General features: G+C 39.0%; 1 protein-coding gene across 1 annotated transcript; it reads left to right on the top strand.

Annotated features, from left to right (window-relative positions):
* The first annotated feature begins 4,087 nt into the window (after positions 1-4,087).
* LOC117618071 lies at positions 4,088-18,202 on the top strand. The gene is made up of 7 exons (XM_034347698.1): positions 4,088-4,340; positions 12,658-13,029; positions 14,260-14,736; positions 14,817-14,960; positions 16,128-16,220; positions 16,642-17,066; positions 17,417-18,202. Exons 1-7 carry the CDS (start codon positions 4,088-4,090, stop codon positions 18,023-18,025), a joined length of 2,373 nt encoding a protein of 790 aa, XP_034203589.1. The 3' UTR covers positions 18,026-18,202.
* Positions 18,203-19,294: the final 1,092 nt, after the last annotated feature.

Raw genomic sequence — 19,294 nt, 5'->3', positions numbered from 1 at the left:
CATCATCAAATTGTTGCAGACTCCTCTTAATATGATCAATGAGATGCCCATCTAATGCCCATAACTCTTCCTCACCATTCATTAAGTCATTTACTAATGCTTGTGAATCAAACTCAACCAGTATAGAAGAAAAGCTAGCATCCCGAGCAAATTTCATCCCGAATTGAAGTGCCATGATCTCTGCATATTTAGGAGAGGTGGTGGTGACAAGAGGAAGGGCCATAGTCACCATCACTTCCCCTTTGTCATTTCTAGCAACAACACCAATTCCATCCACACATGTTTTGGGAATATAAGCAGAATCTACATTCAGTTTATATTTACCAGCAGGAGGGGGAGACCATTTGGTTGGCTTCTCAAACATCTATTTTAGGTTCACCTTTCACCAAATTTCCATATTCATCAGCCAAGGAAAGAGCTGTATGAAAATAGCCTCCTGAGCACAAGAATGACCTTTAGCAACCACTTTATTTCTGTTATACCATAGGCTCCAGCATATATATAAAAATAGGCGCATTTTGCACTTTGAAAGATAAATAGTGGCAACTTCAAATAAATTCTCATAGTTGGAAAAGTGCACACCTATAAGAACCTCACTTAACTGCACTTTTTTCCAAACTTTTTCGGCACTAGGACAACTCCATAGTGCATGTATTACACTCTCAGAATTCACATTACAGATGGGGCAGGAGTCATCAGAGATTACTTTCCTTTGTAGCATATATTAGATTTACAAGGAAGATAATTTTTAATAGATCTCCAATTAAAATATAAGAATTTTTGTGTACTTCTTGGGACCAAACTTTTCTTTACAAAGCATTCTATATTTTTGGTTCCGAAGAGGAGCCAACAGCCCCACTGCACTCTCCTTTTTTTGACACCTCCAGCCTATAACCATTTTTCGGAGAATAAATTCCATTAGTCTTATAATGTCAATTCCATCTATGTTTGTGTTAATTAACACTCAAAGGGATAGAGCTAATGGCCTTAACATCTTCCGCATGAAAACACAGATTTAGTAAATCAACATTCCACTTCCCATTAGGAAAAATAAAACCACTTACTTTAGTTTCTTGATCCAGCACTTGAGGGGAAAAAGGGCAGAAGGAATTAGGTCTAGGAATCCATGCATCTCCGTAGACTAGAGTATCTTGTCCATCTCCAATCCTCTTCCTTATCCCATTCAAGAGCAATTCACGACCCTAAATCAAAGATCTCCAAACATAAGAAGAAGCTCTTCCTTTACCAGCTACCAAGAAATTACAATTTGGAAAATATCGAGATTTTAACACCTTCTGAATCATGGACTGTTCATTATGGTAAGAAGTCACCAACATTGCTTAGCCACAAGCGCTTTGTTAAAAATCTCTAGATCTCTAAAACCCAGTCCACCTTCATCCCTTGCAAAACACATATGCTCCCACTTTGCCCAACTAATACCTTTGCAATACCTGAATTCTTCCACCAAAATTTAGAGATCATTGAATTCAACTCAGCACAAAATGTCATAGGAAGTTTAAAGACTCCCATAGCATAATTTGGAATACTATGAGCCACCGCTTTGATAAGGAGAGCCTTTCCTGCTTTATTAATCTTTCTTTTATTCCGTTAAAATAATCTTTCTTTTTCCTACCAATCACTGTTGGCAATCCCAAATATTTCTCATGAAACTCAACAATCGGGATCTTTAGAATGTTGCAAACCTCATTCCTTAAACGCACAGGAGTGTTCAAACTGAAAGCAATTGTTGACTTCTTTAAATTTATTTTTTGCCCCACTGCTGCCTCATATATCTCAAACACCCTCTTAAGGGTTCTACACGCCTAAGGTGTTGCTTCAAAAAATAGTAGGTTGTCATCTACAAAAAACAAATGAGAAATTGGACGGGGCCCCCTTGCAACTTTAATCCCTTTTATTTCACCAGAAAACTTAGCCTGTGTTATAAAATGAACTGGAATGTGTGCGAATATTGAGCTGCAGGTAAAATAGATGAGACACAGCATTTAACAAGGTTCGGCACGTCCTCGGAGAGCAGCAGCAGTAACTTTTCCACTATATAAAATAATAGGGCTACAACTTTAGTGTTTACAATATGTGTGGCTCACTGAATTTTCTCTCTTGGAGAATTTCTCTCTGCTCTCTTTCCTCTCCACTCACTCACCCTCTTTCTTCCTTCTCTTTTCTCCTTCCACTTTGCCTGACTCTCATTCTTCTCTCATCTGGAGGTATATATGCAAAGGCAGGATAATGCCTTATTTATAAGCAGATTGGGTAGAGGCAGCCAACTCACGTGAATGTGCACTAAGGGAAAGTTGCAGACAAACTTTACCCAAAGTCTCCAAATGAATAGTTAGTGGGCTCCACACAAAAAACTTTACAACACTCCCCCTTGGAGACAACAAATGATATGTCGGTTGCATCATTAAAGACTTGCTTGGAGAAAAACCCAGTGAGGTAGAAAATTGATGGAAGGAAGAAGATTACAGTAATCAGTGCAGCATACTTCTGGATGCTCCCCCTGATGAATATCTCCCCCTGATATCTTCATGATTATCTTTAGGAGCGAAAATCTTTCTGAGTGAGTGAGGGATGTAGCCATCAACAATTCATGTGGTTGAGTAAGTAAATATATTTCCAGTGAGCTATCTCTATGTAAATCATAGAAATTTCTAAAGTCTGCGTATCCAATAAAACTCGGGCTATTTGTAAGTTTACTTGAAAATAATATGCCCGTATATGGTGTCATGTGGAGATAGCATCAAATATGTCTAACATCATCCCAAAGTGGTGGTGATAGAACTAAGCTCTATCTGGAAAATAAGATGTCCGGTCCATATACTTCCGAAAAATCCTTAAAGTGCCCAACGGATAATCCTCATAAAAATGCTTCAACACTTTCTTAGTATAAGCAAGAATCTCGTTGGCATAATGCTCGATCTTTAAGTCGAGACAAATATTTCTTGAACTCTTCAAGAGTTTCAATATGTTGCAAACATATTATAATCAATGTACTCATTGAGGCAATTTATGCGTATTTATTATTGAGTACAGGTTTTGTGCTTCAGGAACATATCATTCAAGGACTTGCTTCATGCAATTACAATCCTTTCAAGGATTTTGTTTAAAAGGGATTAAATTTTATGACACATTATATAGCTTTAACCCTGCTATTTATACATCTTTAGGGAATCACTTCTGGTGATATGCTCTGTGGATTTAATAACCCTTAAAGATAACATGTTGGTCTCCGTAAATGTGCAATAAGGGGGCACAATTGAATACGTAAATATGGAGAAAAAAACATTGTGTCATACAAAGTAGGTATATTCCCTTTTATTCCGAACACCCAAGTATAACTTTCAGTATTAACATCTTTTGAGGTTCGTACTGTGGGTTTGTGCTTTCACGTTCATTCTCATCTATAATGGAATTGCCTCATTCCATTTTGGCCAATGATATTGTCGATATTTAATAATTGAACGTGGTTCCAATCAACACAGCCCATTGATCATTTGAGTAGATACTCCAAAACCAAAAATTGTCATTCATCAATTCATGATCCCACCATTCTCATGTGTGTGCGCATGCATCAATTATAAGCATTTCTTTGCCTTTGGGTACCCAAGCCATCTCACGGGGCTTTTATTATGTGAGAATGTGGATTATAACCTCCAATGGAGCGTTATTTTACAGTAGGGCATGGATAATCTCCATTTAGGGAGTTGGAACATTTAGAACCCATATATCTGTTATGCTGCAGGCATGCCACAGATTGATACATACATGTCAATTAATTTATGGGACTTTAACCCATATAATTTGCTACGCATTAGGCGTGCACAATATCAATATGGACATGTTAAATGATTGTCCTTTCGGGACTTCAATCCATATCATTTGCTACGCAATAGGCGTGCATCATATTGATCACTGTTATACCCATGTTATATTTTATGGGACTTTAATATGTGCAGTGTATTATCAATGTATCCAACTTGTAATCTGTAGAAACAGTGTTCTTGCTCTGTAGTAACTACCATTTTTATTCTCAACTCAAGATATAACTAGCACAAAGCAAATGTCATCCATGAACTTTGCAGAGACCAAGACGCTGGCGATGAGCAAGCGGTGGACATTGAAGGAATCGATGGGCATAGGCACAGCCACTGTGAGCCACCTAGCAAAGACCCAAACAATTACCGCCAGCATGGTCCAGCTAGTCACAGGGCCATCTAGCTTCACACAAAGGCATATAATGGTGCACAGAAGAGGTCATAGGAGGACGGACAACATCTTGAGTGTCAGAGTGGATTTCAAACTTGACAAGAAGCTTTGTGACCGTTGGATAGGATCGTTATCATGATCGTGGTGGAGAGGGAGAAATGGGAATTTTTGGGGTCATCGGAGATGGGATGATCCATATGATAATTAAGAGATCTGGGTTTCATAAGAGAATTCAGCTGGTATTTTGAAAGCGAATTCGTGCTGATAACATGTTATAAAATGAACTGGAATGTGTGCGAATATTGAGCTGCACGTAAAGTAGGTGAGACACAACATTTAACAAGGTTCGGCTATGCCTATGTCCTCAGAGAGCAGCAGCAGTAACTTTTCCACTATATAAAATAATAGGGCTACAACTTTGGTGTTTACAATATGTGTAGCTCACTGAATTTTCTCTCTTGGGGAATTTCTCTCTGCTCCCTTTCCTCTCCACTCACTCACCCTCTTTCTTCCTTCTCTTTTCTCCTTCCACTTTGCCTGACTCTCATTCTTTTCTCATCTGGAGGTATATATGCAAAGGCAGGATAATGCCTTATTTATAGGCAGATTGGGTAGAGGCAGCGAACCCACGTGAATGTGCCACTAAGGGAAAGTTGCAGACAAACTTTACCCAAAGTCTCCAAATGAATAGTTAGTGGGCTCCACACAAAAACCTTTATAACAGCCTGTTTTAGAAGTGAAGAAAAATGTAACCCCCGACTCCAAATTTAACCCCTTATTTAAATTATTTGAGTAAAATTACAAATTTACCCTTGGGTAGGGGTATTTTAGTCATTTTCTTATCCAAAAGGAGTTTGGGACAGTGACTAGTATTTTTGGATAGGTCGACTGACATGATTCCGTAGACACTTGGTGGGCTCGAATCGGAGTTGTAACGAGAGAGATATAGTCAAAAGAAACTCAGTGACACAATCATAATTATTTTGAAATGGAATTTTTTATAAAAATTAGATCTCTCTCTCTCTCTCTCTCTCTCTCTCTCTCTCTCTCTCTCTCTCTCTCTCCCTTCCGTGCGCGCCTCCCTCCCCTCTCGTACACACAGCGGGGACAGTTTTACAGTCGCTACCGCTTGCTCCGGGCACCGTTTGGGGTGGTACCGGTCCAAAAAGGAACACCAGCTCCTCCTCCTTCCATCCCGCTCCATCCCGACACCAACAGCCGCCACGATCGCTTAATATTGCAGAAAAATGGCTGGTTTTACCCAGAATTTTCAGAGCTCGTTCCAGCCATTTCGGCTACCAAATCTTGTGATCTAGGTCTTTTTCTCATCCTTTTAATGTGTTCTAGCTGATAGATGGGTAGGATTTCATTAATTTTGAGGGTTGATGGTTCGATTTTCAAATTGAAAAATGGCCGATTTTTGAATCGCTTTTTCGGCCAATTCCGGCTAGTTTTTGGGGTATGTCCAAGGACAAAAGTAGTTCCAAATGGGGTGTTACCCCTAGGATAGGAAGCTTGGCCGGCGGTTTGGACTTTTTCTGGCAGCAAAAAATTACTCAAGGCACCCACGCCTGCCGGCGCGTAGGCCAAGAAAATTGCTTTAGGTCCTAAAGTATCTCCTGGTCCTCACGAGTGCGTAGGATTTTGCGGATCTCAATTCGGACGTTGTTTGACTATCGAACGGACGATCACATATTGCGCGTTATCCGGGTTCGATAGGTTGAGACCGTTGGATGGTCTTAAATTTAGTATATGTTAATCTAGCCATTTCTATGGTCGTGTAGGATTTCACGGATTGTAAATCGGAGCCCCGGATGTTCCGATTTAGTAATTTAAAATTTATGTTTATATTAACTGTCAGATCGTGCGATCGTGAGCGATCCTACCGTCCAATCTGGACCAAACTTGTAGGACGAGTGTCCTATACCTTGTATGTAATAACCCAAAAGAAAAATTCTTATTTACTTAGTAATTTATTTTGAGAAAAGACAACTTTGCCCTCAGAATATTTTATTAAGGAAAAGGTTACTTTTTGATCGAGAAGGAATTTGATAATTCCACTTACGCCATTGCGTAGAGCACGGTGAAATGAGTTCGTAGAAACGTAGTGGGCCCGAATCGGAGTTGTAACGAGAGAGTTATGGTCAAAAGAGTCTCAGTGGCACAACTGTAAATATTTCAAAGTTGGATTTTATAAAAACAGCTCAGCCTTTCTCTCTCCTCGCGCCGACCTCCCTCTCGCCCGCGTCCGTCCCCTTCTCTCCTTCGTATCTCCGGCCACCGGCCACAGCTGTGGACGGGACCGGTACCAAAACGACCGGGACGACGTCCTCTTCCTACCCCAGCCACCTCCCGCCGCCAGCTGCCCCGGATTCGCCGAAATTTGGAGAAGAAGCTGCCGACCTCGTCCGAAACTTCAAGCTCAAAAATCCAATAGCTACACTAAGAATCGATCAATTCCTACCCAACAGGCAGCTAGAACAGCTCGAGAGGTTCAAAATTCATACATGGGTCGACAGAAATGGTGGCTAGAGGACAGGACCTTAACCAAATTCTGCTTTAGAATTCGAGTCGGACCCCGTGCGTGTCCGACACTTGGCGAATGTCGGGCACAATTGACCTAGTTGCCCTTCAAACTGTATTTTGACCTTGACTCCTACCGAAAATTCAGCAGAGTCCCCCCTGTAATTTGCTCAATCCCAAAACTTACACCTGTCAAAACGAGCAAAAATATCCACACAACCAACTGCCAGCATACTTAAGATATAATACCCAGTCCAGTTCTCAATCTAGGGCAAATATCAGAGCAGTTCTAATAGTATGCAGATAAGTTAATCTTTTTACAAACCAATACTTTTGTAACAAGAAGGCGCGGAAGGCAAGATGGCCCGGTGGTGGATTTCCTGTGCACGATATAGCCTGGGGCCGCAAAACATTTGAAAATGTGAGTGGACAAAAATAAAGGTTCATAAAATATCCTAAGAATATACTAACCCCCATTGTAAAAATAGTTAAGTAAAACTGAATATGTACTCTGCATTTGAAGCATACTAAACTCACGGCATTCACATGCTGAAATCAAGGTATTTATATATTTATATAAATATATACAATCGTATTCAAGATCACAGTCTTGATCTCTTGGACCCCTGTAGTCCAAGAGATTTATGGTCACTCACCGTTGGATGTAAATTCAACGGTTCACTCATTTATGACTTGAATCGGGTAATAATCATTTATGTCATATTGCATTTATATATATCATTTTGAACCGTTGAATTTACATCCAACGGTGAGTGACCACAATCTCTTGGACTCCTGTGGTCCAAGAGATCGGGACTGTTCAAGATCAATAAAACTTGCATGAAAGCACTGAAATCAAAACTAGCATAAAAACACTGAAATCAAACTTGCATAAAATCAATGTACTCAAACCTTGCATAAAAGCACTGCAATCAATTAAAACTACCACTCGGGTGTACCCCTGTAATTCCGTCAATTCCCCTGGCAAGATTCAGGGGACTGTAGTCAGCCTGATCCGCAATCCTGGCAGGTCTCGGTGGCACCAAGTCAACCCGAGCTGCAATCCTGGCAGATCTCGGTAACACCAAGTCAACCCGAGCTGCAATCCTGGCACTCACGGTCCGGGCGTTCCCGAAACTCGTGAGGCAAATGTCAAGTGCACTGACAAAATTGAAAGTAAACTGGATGTTTGTAGACATCGGCATAACTGAAGGCAATAACTGTAGCTGGGTACTCACGGTGGTTTAAATAAAATATTTTTGAAAAGTCTGATAAATAACTGAAGTTTGTTAAATCTGAAACTATGCTACTATTTTATCTGATATAAATCTCAAACTCTGCTTTCTATATCTCTTTAGCATAATCAACTAAGCAGCATATAAATAAGATATTTAACTTCACAAAGCATTCTAGGAAAAATCACAATTAATAAAACTTATTCAAGATCAAATAATGAAATTCATTTATATAAAATCATTTATAAAAGAAAAGTCCACTCACTCCTGGTCCAAGCTAGCTAGACCTCTTGAAGGTCTCTTCTGCCGGTCTGCCTAGTCCCGGATGCCTGGGTAAACCATCATGAATATTTAATTAATAAAACTGCTCGGTATAAGTTTTTTTTTTTTAGTAAAGCCCTGACCCCCTACTTCTAGAAGTGCGTGCACTAACTTTAAAGTCATTTTTCTGCCCACTTAGGCATTTCAGATGTTTAAAATCGTCTGAAAAGACTCGAGACTTCACTAAGCGATAAACTTCCACATTGGTCGATACGGAACCCCGTGGGGTCCACGCCCTCCAATTACCAATCTGAGAGTTCCTTTAAGTTCCTCACATTTAAGGAACCATGTCCTGTAAGTTTGGTCTGAAACTGACGATCGGATTGACCACGATCGTGTAATCGTAAAATTTCTACACTCTAGCCACAGGGTTCGCGATTTCGGAGTATCCGGGACTCCGATTTACAATCCGTCGAATCCTAAACGATTATGAAATTATCTAGAACAACATATCTGAAATTGAGCGCGATCCAACGGCTCAGCAGGATTGAACCTGGGAATCGTACAATATGAAAAATCTGTTCGATGCTCAAACAGTATCCAAATTGAGATCCGCGGAATCCTACGTTCTCGTGACAACCTGAGGATCGCAACAAGACACAGTGCCACTGCACTACCCTCATCCACGCTCCGCAGCACGCGCCGGCAGCGATGGGTGTCCAAAGCGATTACGCCTCGCCGGAAAAACTTCAAATGACGGCTCCAAACTCCTACCCTAGGTAAAACACCATATTTGGAGCCACTTTTGTTCTTGTACCTACCCAAAAACTGACCGAAAGTGGCCGATCACGGAGGCCAAAAATTAGCCAAAACTTCAAGCTCAAAAATCCAATAGCTAGACTAAGAATCGATCAATTCCTACCCAACAGGCAGCTCGAGAGGTTCAAAGTCCATACCTGGGTCGACGGAAATGGTGGCCGAAGGAGGGAGATCGGCGGCTTTGAGGTTCGGACGACGTCGGCCGCTTCTTCTCTAAATTTCGGCGAATCCACTGCGGCTGGCGGCAGGAGGTGGCTGGGGTAGGAAGAGGACGTCGTCCCGGTCGTTTTGGTACCGGCCCCGTTCACAGCCGTGGCCGGTGGCCGGAGATACGAAGGAGAGAAGGGGACGGACGCGGGAGAGAGGGAGGTCGGCGCGAGGAGAGAGAAAGGCTGAGCTGTTTTTATAAAATCCAACTCTCTCGTTACAAATTCCTTCTCGATCAAAAAGTCACCTTTTCCTTAATAAAATATTCCGAGGGCAAAATTGTCTTTACTCAAAATAAATTACTAAGTAAATAAGAATTTTTGTTTTGGGTTATTACATTGTAGAACTCATAGGAACTTTCGGATCGGAATTTGGAGGTCGTGAGCCCCGTGGCCCGTTTGACCAGGGTTGGAGTAGTTTGACCTTTGGTTGACCGCGAGTCTTCAGGAGTAGTCTCACCTTCCCAGGATCATTTAAGTGATCGTAGAGACAGGTCTTGAGTGTTAGATGAATTATGTTGATTATGTGGGATTAGGATATTAATTTATTGTTTTAAATTGGGGGATTATCGGGTGCTAGATTATTGTTGAGGTTTACACAATATTAGAATTAATATATATATTTATATATGTTTGTAAAGGTATAAAAAGAGTCTAGAAGGTCAGTTCGAAGTGCTATACGTATTACCTTAGGCACCTCCCCAGATTTTGGTTATACTACAAGTACCACCCTGTGAAAGTTAGGTTCCACGTTGCGTAGGTTATCCAGCGTGCGGACAGGCCCCATACGTGGTATTGGTGGTATCGGCGTATGGGGAGATTACGTGATATTATGTTGAGGTCGCACGTGGCGTAGGTTATCCAGCGTGTCGACAGACCCCATACGTGGCGTTGGTTGTACCGGCATATGAGGAGATATTGTGATGTGATGTTCAGGTCTCGCGTGGCGTAGGTTATCCGGCGTTGAGACAAGCCCCATATGTGGCTTTGGTTGTACCGGTGTATGGGGAGATTATATAATAATATGGTGACGTCGCGCGTGGCGTAAGTTATCCGGCATGTTGACAGACCCCATACATGGCGTTGGTAGTATCGGCGTATGGGGAGATTATGTGAAATACAGAGAAATGAATAAAGGTATTTCCTATGTGTGGAATTGGGTTTTAGTAAAGAACTACGTGTGGCTTGATCCCTCAGTGAGGGTACGTAGGCAGCCTAAGGTTATTAGGTGCAGCCGCGGACATAGTCGTGATTGTGTTAAGAGGTTAAAACCTCGTATGTTGGATTTGGAAAAGTTAAATGATGTATACTGTAGTCAATATTCATAATTCATATTTGAATTTATCGTTTGCCTTGTTTAAAGCATGAATTGATTTGTTAGCGTGTTTGGTAGTTTGTTGAGAATTATTGGAAGCCTGAAGGCCGTTTATATAAATTGCATGAAAATATATTGTGCATGCTGTCAGTTATGGATATTAAATGTGTTTTTATGCAGGTTGAAATTCTGGGCAATGTTCAATTTACAGAGGAGACTCTGCCGAAATTTCAGCAGAAAGTCTCGTACCCTTATTCCATTTTGGGAAAAAGGGTATAGCTTTAGAAGTGGGCCCGACATCGGGGTGATGTCGGGAATTTCCATAGGATTCGTCTTGGGTTTCGGAAAATTCGGGACGGGTCCTGTCAAAAAACCCTATGCACAAATGAGGAAAAGATAAGGAGATAAGGGATCTCCTTACACTCAAGGACCAACTTAATAAAATCCTTAGGTAAACTCAATTTCTCCCTCATTTTACAAATGAAATTTGAAGTCATTTTACAAAGACTTCAAATTTTGACTCATAAAGAAAAATAAAAACTGAAAAAAATTCAGTTGCGAAAAATAAAAGTGGGAAGAAAGTACTTTTGAGAGATTACAATAGTTGCCAGCATAATAAAAGTGAAAAAGAAATTGACAATTAAAAGAAAAAGGCATATTGAAGAGACGGAAAGAAGAGGGAGGAGAAAAGATAAAGAAAAGAATAGATAGAAAAAGGAAAACAAAAGCATCTATAATGGGCTTCCTAAATCACATCTTTAGACAAATTTTAAGGAGGAATTGTAAAAATACAAATTCAACCATACTCCCTATCCACCTCCTAAAATAGGGAGACCTCTAGGAGCTCCTAAATCTGAGGAGAGAGAAAGGACTCATAGTGGCTCCCTTTAATTTAATGCTGCTTTATTTAATGAGTATTTCAAACCTTTACTTAATGCTAAATATTTTTTTTTAATTTTTAATAGAGATGGACCAATCAAAAATTAGTTATAGCATTTATGACTTCCTAAACTAGATAGCACGATTGAAGTTTAAATTTTATAAAAAGCTTCTAAAATAACTTTGATATATTTTTAGTTAAAATTTAACTAAAAATTAGAGAGCATAATTGTGAATGTTTAAGTGAAGTTAGCTTCAGAGGGTCTAAGTAAAATTCTCCATTCCAATTGTCTTCAACGATATCATTGGATACTCAAGATGGATAGAAATCTGATAAAGCGCCATGTGTCCCTTGACTACCAGTGATTGGTGGACAGGAAGCGGCGCGTGAGGCCTCGATAATAGTCCATCTCAGCTAAGCTCAGCTAGCAAGAAAGAGTGGGTCCCACTCCCATTCTCACACACACAGACATAACGGACGACCCCGATCCAATTTGATTCAAAGTGAGTGTATATACGGCGCCCCATTGGACCAAAAAGTAGCGTCCAACCGAGCCAACACGCACGCTTCCGCATTGGATCTCTCGTAGTAGGCTCACGGACCTATACATAATACACCCACCCCTAGTTAGTAAACAGTTACTTTTTACTTTTATTTTATTTTTTACAGTGTCACTGTGTGTGGTTAATGGAGCACAACAGGATGGAGTGGAGTGATGTAAATTTGTTACTTTTTTGGAGATTCGGGATAAAGTCCGTCTCCCTTTCTCTTGCCAGTTGCATCATCATATAATATTATCATATACTGTTTCTGTTAGAGAGATATGGGGTTCCATGTTGGAGTTCATCCAACTTTATTGGTCAATTCATAATGTGGTCGGACAAAAGCAAGTGTGAATGAGTTGAAAAAAGACCCTGCCAGTATCAAACACAGACAAAAGCGTCCCATTAGACGCGTTTTTGGGTTTACCATCAGTAGCCAGTAGAAGCCTATGCCAATTAAAAGACTCTTCTAATGAGCGGGTGTATATATATATATATATATATATATATATATATATATATATGGCGCAGAGCAAATGGTAAATCACATAATCCCCTCACCACCCTTCGCGGACCCCCATTGCTATAACAAGTGGTTCTTCACTCAATTGGGTATATTAATTAAAACAGAAATTGCAAAGCCTCTCCTAAGTAAGCCCTTTGTCAAATCCATCTAAGAATGGCAACAGGGCCGTCGCCGCAGATGCAGCTGTTGTGGAAGTTCTTGATAGCAGTAACTACGTGGATTGGGGTGTATTGGTTAAAAATTACTTGTTGGCTCAAGACCTTTGGGATGTATTGGAAGAAGACGAAGAAGAAGACGAAGACGAAGAAGAAGAAGAAACAGAAGAAGAAGCTGATGATAAGTTCAGAGCTTGGAAGAAGAAGAAGAATGCCACCGCTTTACATAAAATCCAAATTTCGTGCGGGCGGGAAGCTTTTTCTCTCATTAGAAACGCCACTTCAGCCAAAAGCGCTTGGGATACTTTGGCAGAAAAGTTCAAGCCAAAACCATTTCTTCCAAGTAAGTCACCAGTTCAAATCTTGAGCCTCATCAAACAACCCCCCGGTATACTTGGTTCTCTTTCTGTGAGAAGTAAATATTCTACTTAAACAAGAAATATATATACAGTCTCTTTTTATTGAGGGCCCTTCAAATTTATTTGAGGGGCCCTTCAAATTTATTTGAGGGGCCCTTCAAATTTATTTGAGGGGTCCTTCAAATTTATTTGAGGTATTTGAGGGATCTTTCAAATTTATTTGAGGGACGCCCTTTAGGATACCTTATAATATATATATATTTTTTTTTTCTAATGATCCAAATCATATATGTTTTAGGTCTTCATTCATAAATCATCTTTATAAAAAATTAGACAATTCGGAAATCGTTTCGACATCTAATTGTGTCATACAAAATCAATGGACACGGTGCTTCATGAAAGTACTTTAATTTCAATAACTCAATTGAATGGTCAAATAATATTGGATTCAAGTAATTTTGTGTAGATATGATCTTTGAATGAATATCTACAAAATAGATGGGTTGGATTATTGAAATACAATCCGAAGTGGGTCCTATAATTATTTGAGGGATCCCTCAATGAAAGCTCTCCTCAAATACTTATTTAAGGGACACCTTTTGTAGGGACCACTATGCATTGTATTTCACTCATCCAAACCGCATATTTTGTAGATATTTATTTAATATCATTTGACCATTCAAATTATTGAAATTTGAGTACTTTTTTGAAGTATCGTGTTCATTGATTTTGTAGGTCTCAATTAAATGCCTTAATGATTTTTAATTTCTCTGACTTTTTCAAGGATGATCTAATAATGAAGACTTGAAAAATAGACGGTTTGAATTGTTGAAAAAAAAAATCGTAGGAAGTCGCTCAAATAAAATATATATTATATACAAGACCACAATTTCTGCTGCTTATATTAAGGACTCCTAATCACTTTACTTTTATTTCTTTTATATTTTGGTATCCCTGTATTACTGTATACGAAAAGAAATTTATATCCTTATGCAAATTACATGTGCAACAATGTGGAAATTAAATCTAACAGTGTCAATTTACCCCTTTGGCTTTATTTATTTATTTTTAAATAGCCAATTTCCTCCATGAATCATAAAACTACCCACAATCATATTTCTATTCCATTCAAGATGTCGGAAAATTATTAAAATAAAAAATAAGTGGATTATGCTATATGAAATAATTAATTAATTAACACAAACTTGGTGCAGGATATGACCAGCGTCTGTATAAGCCGTTGTTCGATGCTGTGTGGTTTGGGGATTGGAATGAAGCAAAGGAGTTTCTTAACCTACATCCAGATGCAATAAGAGCAAGACTTCCATCTACAAACAAGACAGCTCTTTACATGGCAACAGAACTAGAGCACGAGAATATTGTGGAAGAGTTGGTGCAGTTGATGTCCGAGGAAGACTTGGAAATAACAGATCATGATGGTTGGACAGCTCTTGCTCTTGCTGCAAGTAGAGGAAATATAAAAATGGTTGAATGCATGGTTAGAAAGAGCAAGAAAATACTTAGTATTGCCAATAACCGGAATTTGACTCCAATTCCCTTGGCTTCTGGCAATGACCAATGGGACGTCGTTCGTTATCTTTACTCCGTCACTCCCATCGAGGATCTAATGCCAGAAAAAGGCCCATTCGGCGCGGGACTTATTTACTACTTTATAACTAGAAGGAAATTTGGTAAAAATTTTAATCTTATAACAACTAATTTGATAACTCGTTATTTTCCTTATAATAAAATTTCTTTTTCTCTTCTACAGGTATGGCTCGGGAATTAATTCGGTGTTGCCCACGATTGGTCCTTACTAAAGACCACTATGGGTTATTTCCGATAGAAGCATTTAGGCCTTCTGCATTTCCGAGTGGAACACGCCTCAAATTCTGGCAACAAAAGATCTATGATAGTTAGTATCCACATTTACTTTTCCTCTTACAATTACAATTTAGAATGTTATGTGATACTCTGATACTATTGTTGGTTTCTGTGTTTAGGAAAATTGGAACAATAGTACAACGCTTTAGGTACATAGAATTAGGCTAATTGGCCTCCTAGTGGTGTAGCTATTGGCTACTTCACCTAGTTGATAACTCTAGGCTAATGGCCCTTCACTTAGGCCCCATTTGGGATTGCTTTTTTGGGCCAAAAATCTACTTCACTTAGTTAAGCAGTTTAAGGTGTTTGGTAAAAATAAAATATCTCGATTATTTTAAAAGCAATGGCCTTTTGACAACAGCTTTTAAAAGTAGGCTATGGGTTGCTTTTCAAAGTTACTTTCAAAAGAAGCAGAGATGAATCTTTAATGATTTTTTTTTAATTCCCAAAATACCATCATTCATTTTTAAAAATGACACCGCCTCCACTTCCACATCCAACTCCACCACCACATTCACCACCTCCACTTCCACATCCTCCGCCACAGCCACCACCTCCTCCAAAACCTCCACATCCACCACCACCACCACCATTGCCACCACCACACTGCCATCACTACCACCACCACTACCATAACCACCAACTCCACCTTCATCCCCACTACCACCTTCAGCTCCATCTATTTCACCACCTCCACTCTATCACCACTATTACTACCACATGATTAGTACATAACACTTTCAACATCATGTCTATTATCATTATTCAGAGTTACAACAATTTTATATTAAAATTTACCAAATAATTTTGACACTGTTTTTTGTACTAACAGCACTTTAAAAATATTGTTTCCCAAACATGGAGCTGCTTTACTTTATAGCTAATTATTTTCAAAGCACAGCATAAACAACTTTTTTTTAAAAAAAGTGACAGCAATTCCAAATTGGGCCTTACATTGATGAGTGTTTGGATATGTGAGTGAAAATAGCAGCACTCGTTAAAAATAATAAAGCTTAACAGAGTTAAAGTTCAGTTAAGTGTTTGGACAAATGTCAAAATACTATACAAGGTACATGAAATTTGGGGACATACAACATATACATGCAAATAGATTATGACGAGATATATCCATAATTGTAATATAAATAGTTATTCGAAATATATTGATTGAGATTAATTACTGTAATTTTTTTGAAAGGTATACACATAGATTGCGCCATCAATGATATTCGTGTAAGTGTTCAAACTGAAGAAAATGAAGAACAAAATCAAACAAAGATTGCTTGGTCAGGTATGTTACGACTTAAATGTAAGACTTGGGTTTTATCTGGCAAAATGGAAATCATTTCTTCATATGTTATCAAACTGTTCTTATAGTTTCTAATACTACACCCAATTTGTTTGTTTTCTTGCATTAAGTATAGTGAAGAATAGGTAATGTTCATGAACAAATAAGAATTTATCATTGCATAGGTTTGAAGACAATCGAAGGAAACCAATCTACACTAATATGGTATGAACTTACATGAACTGTGGGCCCTGCACCTCAACCGACTCCCATGAACTGTGTCATGTTAATGCAAGTACAAAAAACATGACAAGAGATCAACTGTCCAAAAAGTCAATATTTCCTTTGTTCTCCATTAATTGTTTTAGAAGTATTTTTTTGTCTTGAATTAGTCATATGACATGTTTTTCCAATGCCAACTTAGGAATCACACGCCTACGAGAAATGAAATTGGCCCATATTGAAGCCCTTGAACTCCTAGATAATATGTGTGAAGTGATAAAACCTTCAGATGGCATTGACTTTCTCCTTCCAGCAGTTTTCCGAGCTACCGAGCTAGGAATGTTTGAGTTTATTGACCGTGTGTTGCAAGCAAGACCAAATGTCATGTGGGCGTCTAATCCAATGAGAAGGAACCTCTTTCAGTTTGCCATTGAATGTCGTCAAGAAAAAGTTTATAACCTTTTTTATTATAAACTCAGTAAAAGACAAAGAACTGTGATTGGAAATATTGTAGATCGGGATAACAACTGCGCGCTACATGTGGCAGGGATGCTTTCACCATTTGCAAGGCTCGATAATATCTCAGGTGCAGCTTTGAAAATGCAGAGAGAACTACAATGGTTCAAGGTCAGAACATATAATTCATTCTAAAGACCATTTTTTGTTTGGAAATTGTGGGAATTAGTTTCTAACATAAATTGTTGAGGCTAAAATGAGTCATTTCCTTATTGTGGGTTCGTTTTTAGTTACAAAAAAGTGTAAAAAGTCGTCAGCAGAGTCAAATTTATTCATTCCAATATTGAAAACTAATGTTTCAATTTACTAAAGGAGCATCGAACGCATTTTCTAGTCGAAAACCAACGCAACATAGAAGTTAAACTAGCCTACAGAAACTAAAAATGTAGAATGACAAGAAAAATAGAAATAAAGGTAGTACCTCTTATACTCATATGAATCTTTTGTTCAACAAAATGTAGGAGGTCGAGAATATTGTAGTACCCGTGATTAAAGAATCTTTAAATAAGGAGCATAAGATGCCACGTGAGATGTTTACCAAGAATCACAACCAATTGGTGAAGCAAGGAGAAAGATGGATGAAAGAAACTGCATCTTCATGTACAGTTGTAGGTGCTCTCATTATTACCATCATGTTTGCTGCAGCATTCACAATTCCCGGTGGAAACAATGGACAAACAGGATTCCCAATATTCCTGCATAAAAAGTTGTTTATGGCTTTTATAGTTTCAGATGCTATATCCCTCTTTTCTTCCACAACTTCGGTGTTGATGTTTTTGGGAATCCTTACATCACGTTATGCGGAAGATGATTTCCTTAAATCCTTACCAACAAAGATGATAATAGGCCTTTCCACCTTATTCATCTCTATTGCCACCATGATGGTTGCCTTTTCTTCTGCCCTTTTCATTATGATCCATGAACAATCATGGATTGTTATTCCAATGATTTTTGTTGCTAGTGTTCCAGTCACCTTATTTATTTGGATGCAATTTCCTCTTCTAGTTGAGATGTACATTTCTACTTATGGACGAGGAATATTTGACAGGAAAGTGAAATCAAGGGCATAAATTGTTCTACTTGGAAGAGGAATATTTGATAGGAAAGTGAAATCATGGACATAACTTCTTGATGGTATGTGTAAGTGGTAATGTATAACTTTCGTAATGTTGTAACTTCTAAGAAGCTTGTATGCATTTTCCATGTCATGTATGCGTTTGGCATCCTATAATAAAACTGAAAGTTTAATATCTATTTTATTTGTTCTTGTGAAGATATAATTGTTGGATAAGCTTTTGCTTCCCTCCCCATATCCCTGATAATATGTTGTGATTCTCGATGAAGATAAGCGTGTGTGAGAAAAGAAAATAAGTCAAGTTGTTTGACTTTGTTTTGGGCTCTGCCCGTTACAAACAAAGATCGAGCAACGAACAGATCAAGTCAAAGACGCCACCATGGTAAAACCTCTGTACCCTAGCAATAGTAAAAATTCTTGATTGGATCTCAGAACTAGAAGATTATCTTAAAGTCTTGGTCTTGCAAAATGAGGCCCCGGAGATGGGGAATCTTTAATAATTGTGCAAGTAGCAACATGACCTTTCCATTCACATTCCCCACGTTTCCAGGAGGAAACTGTGCCAAGCAAAGAGAGGAACATGATCTGACAAAATAATTATAATTTTCACTAAATATATTTATTCCTTTCCATTTTCCAATAATTTATTACATTAGAAATCTCGTAATGTTATAATTTATAGTTGTTGCCAAACCTAAGGTCACGCTATAAACCCTCCCCAGCTCCATGCCAAAGGCCCAGCAATTTCTAGAAAAGCTCTCTTCCGAAGACTCGTGGCAACCTCGTTCTGGCCAAAGACCGCCTAACAACTGAGTTATACTTTCAAAGATTGACGCAACTTCTAGCTTGTCAACTTAGGAGACTAGGGAATGCCTTATGGAACCCACTACTGAATCAAGAATGCTCGATCATGATTATACAAAAATCTCACAAGTTTCCAACCACGCGAACTTGGGGGACTACTGTTTACACCATAATCAACCTAGCATATCCAGCATCAAAACGACCAACACCAAGGCAGATACGCCTTCTTCCCTGCTGAAATACCCCAAAGGGACACACAGACAAATCCCTAGAAAGTGATTGATGTCATCACCTTCCGACATGCCGAAGGAAAACGCTCTTCCGAAGTGGCAACCACCTGCCGAAGCTCATGACTGCCGAACCTAATCTCTAGGGACACGTGTCACCACCACAGCAACTTGAACAAAGTCCCACATCGAAACTTTGTGCAAGACTCTTATTTTCACTTCCCTATAAATAG

The sequence above is a fragment of the Prunus dulcis genome, chromosome 2, assembly GCF_902201215.1.
Source record: "Prunus dulcis chromosome 2, ALMONDv2, whole genome shotgun sequence".
In the NCBI taxonomy this organism is placed as follows: domain Eukaryota; kingdom Viridiplantae; phylum Streptophyta; class Magnoliopsida; order Rosales; family Rosaceae; genus Prunus; species Prunus dulcis.
The sequence above is the reverse complement of the archived record's forward strand: the minus strand, read 5'-3'. Positions and strand labels throughout refer to the sequence as shown.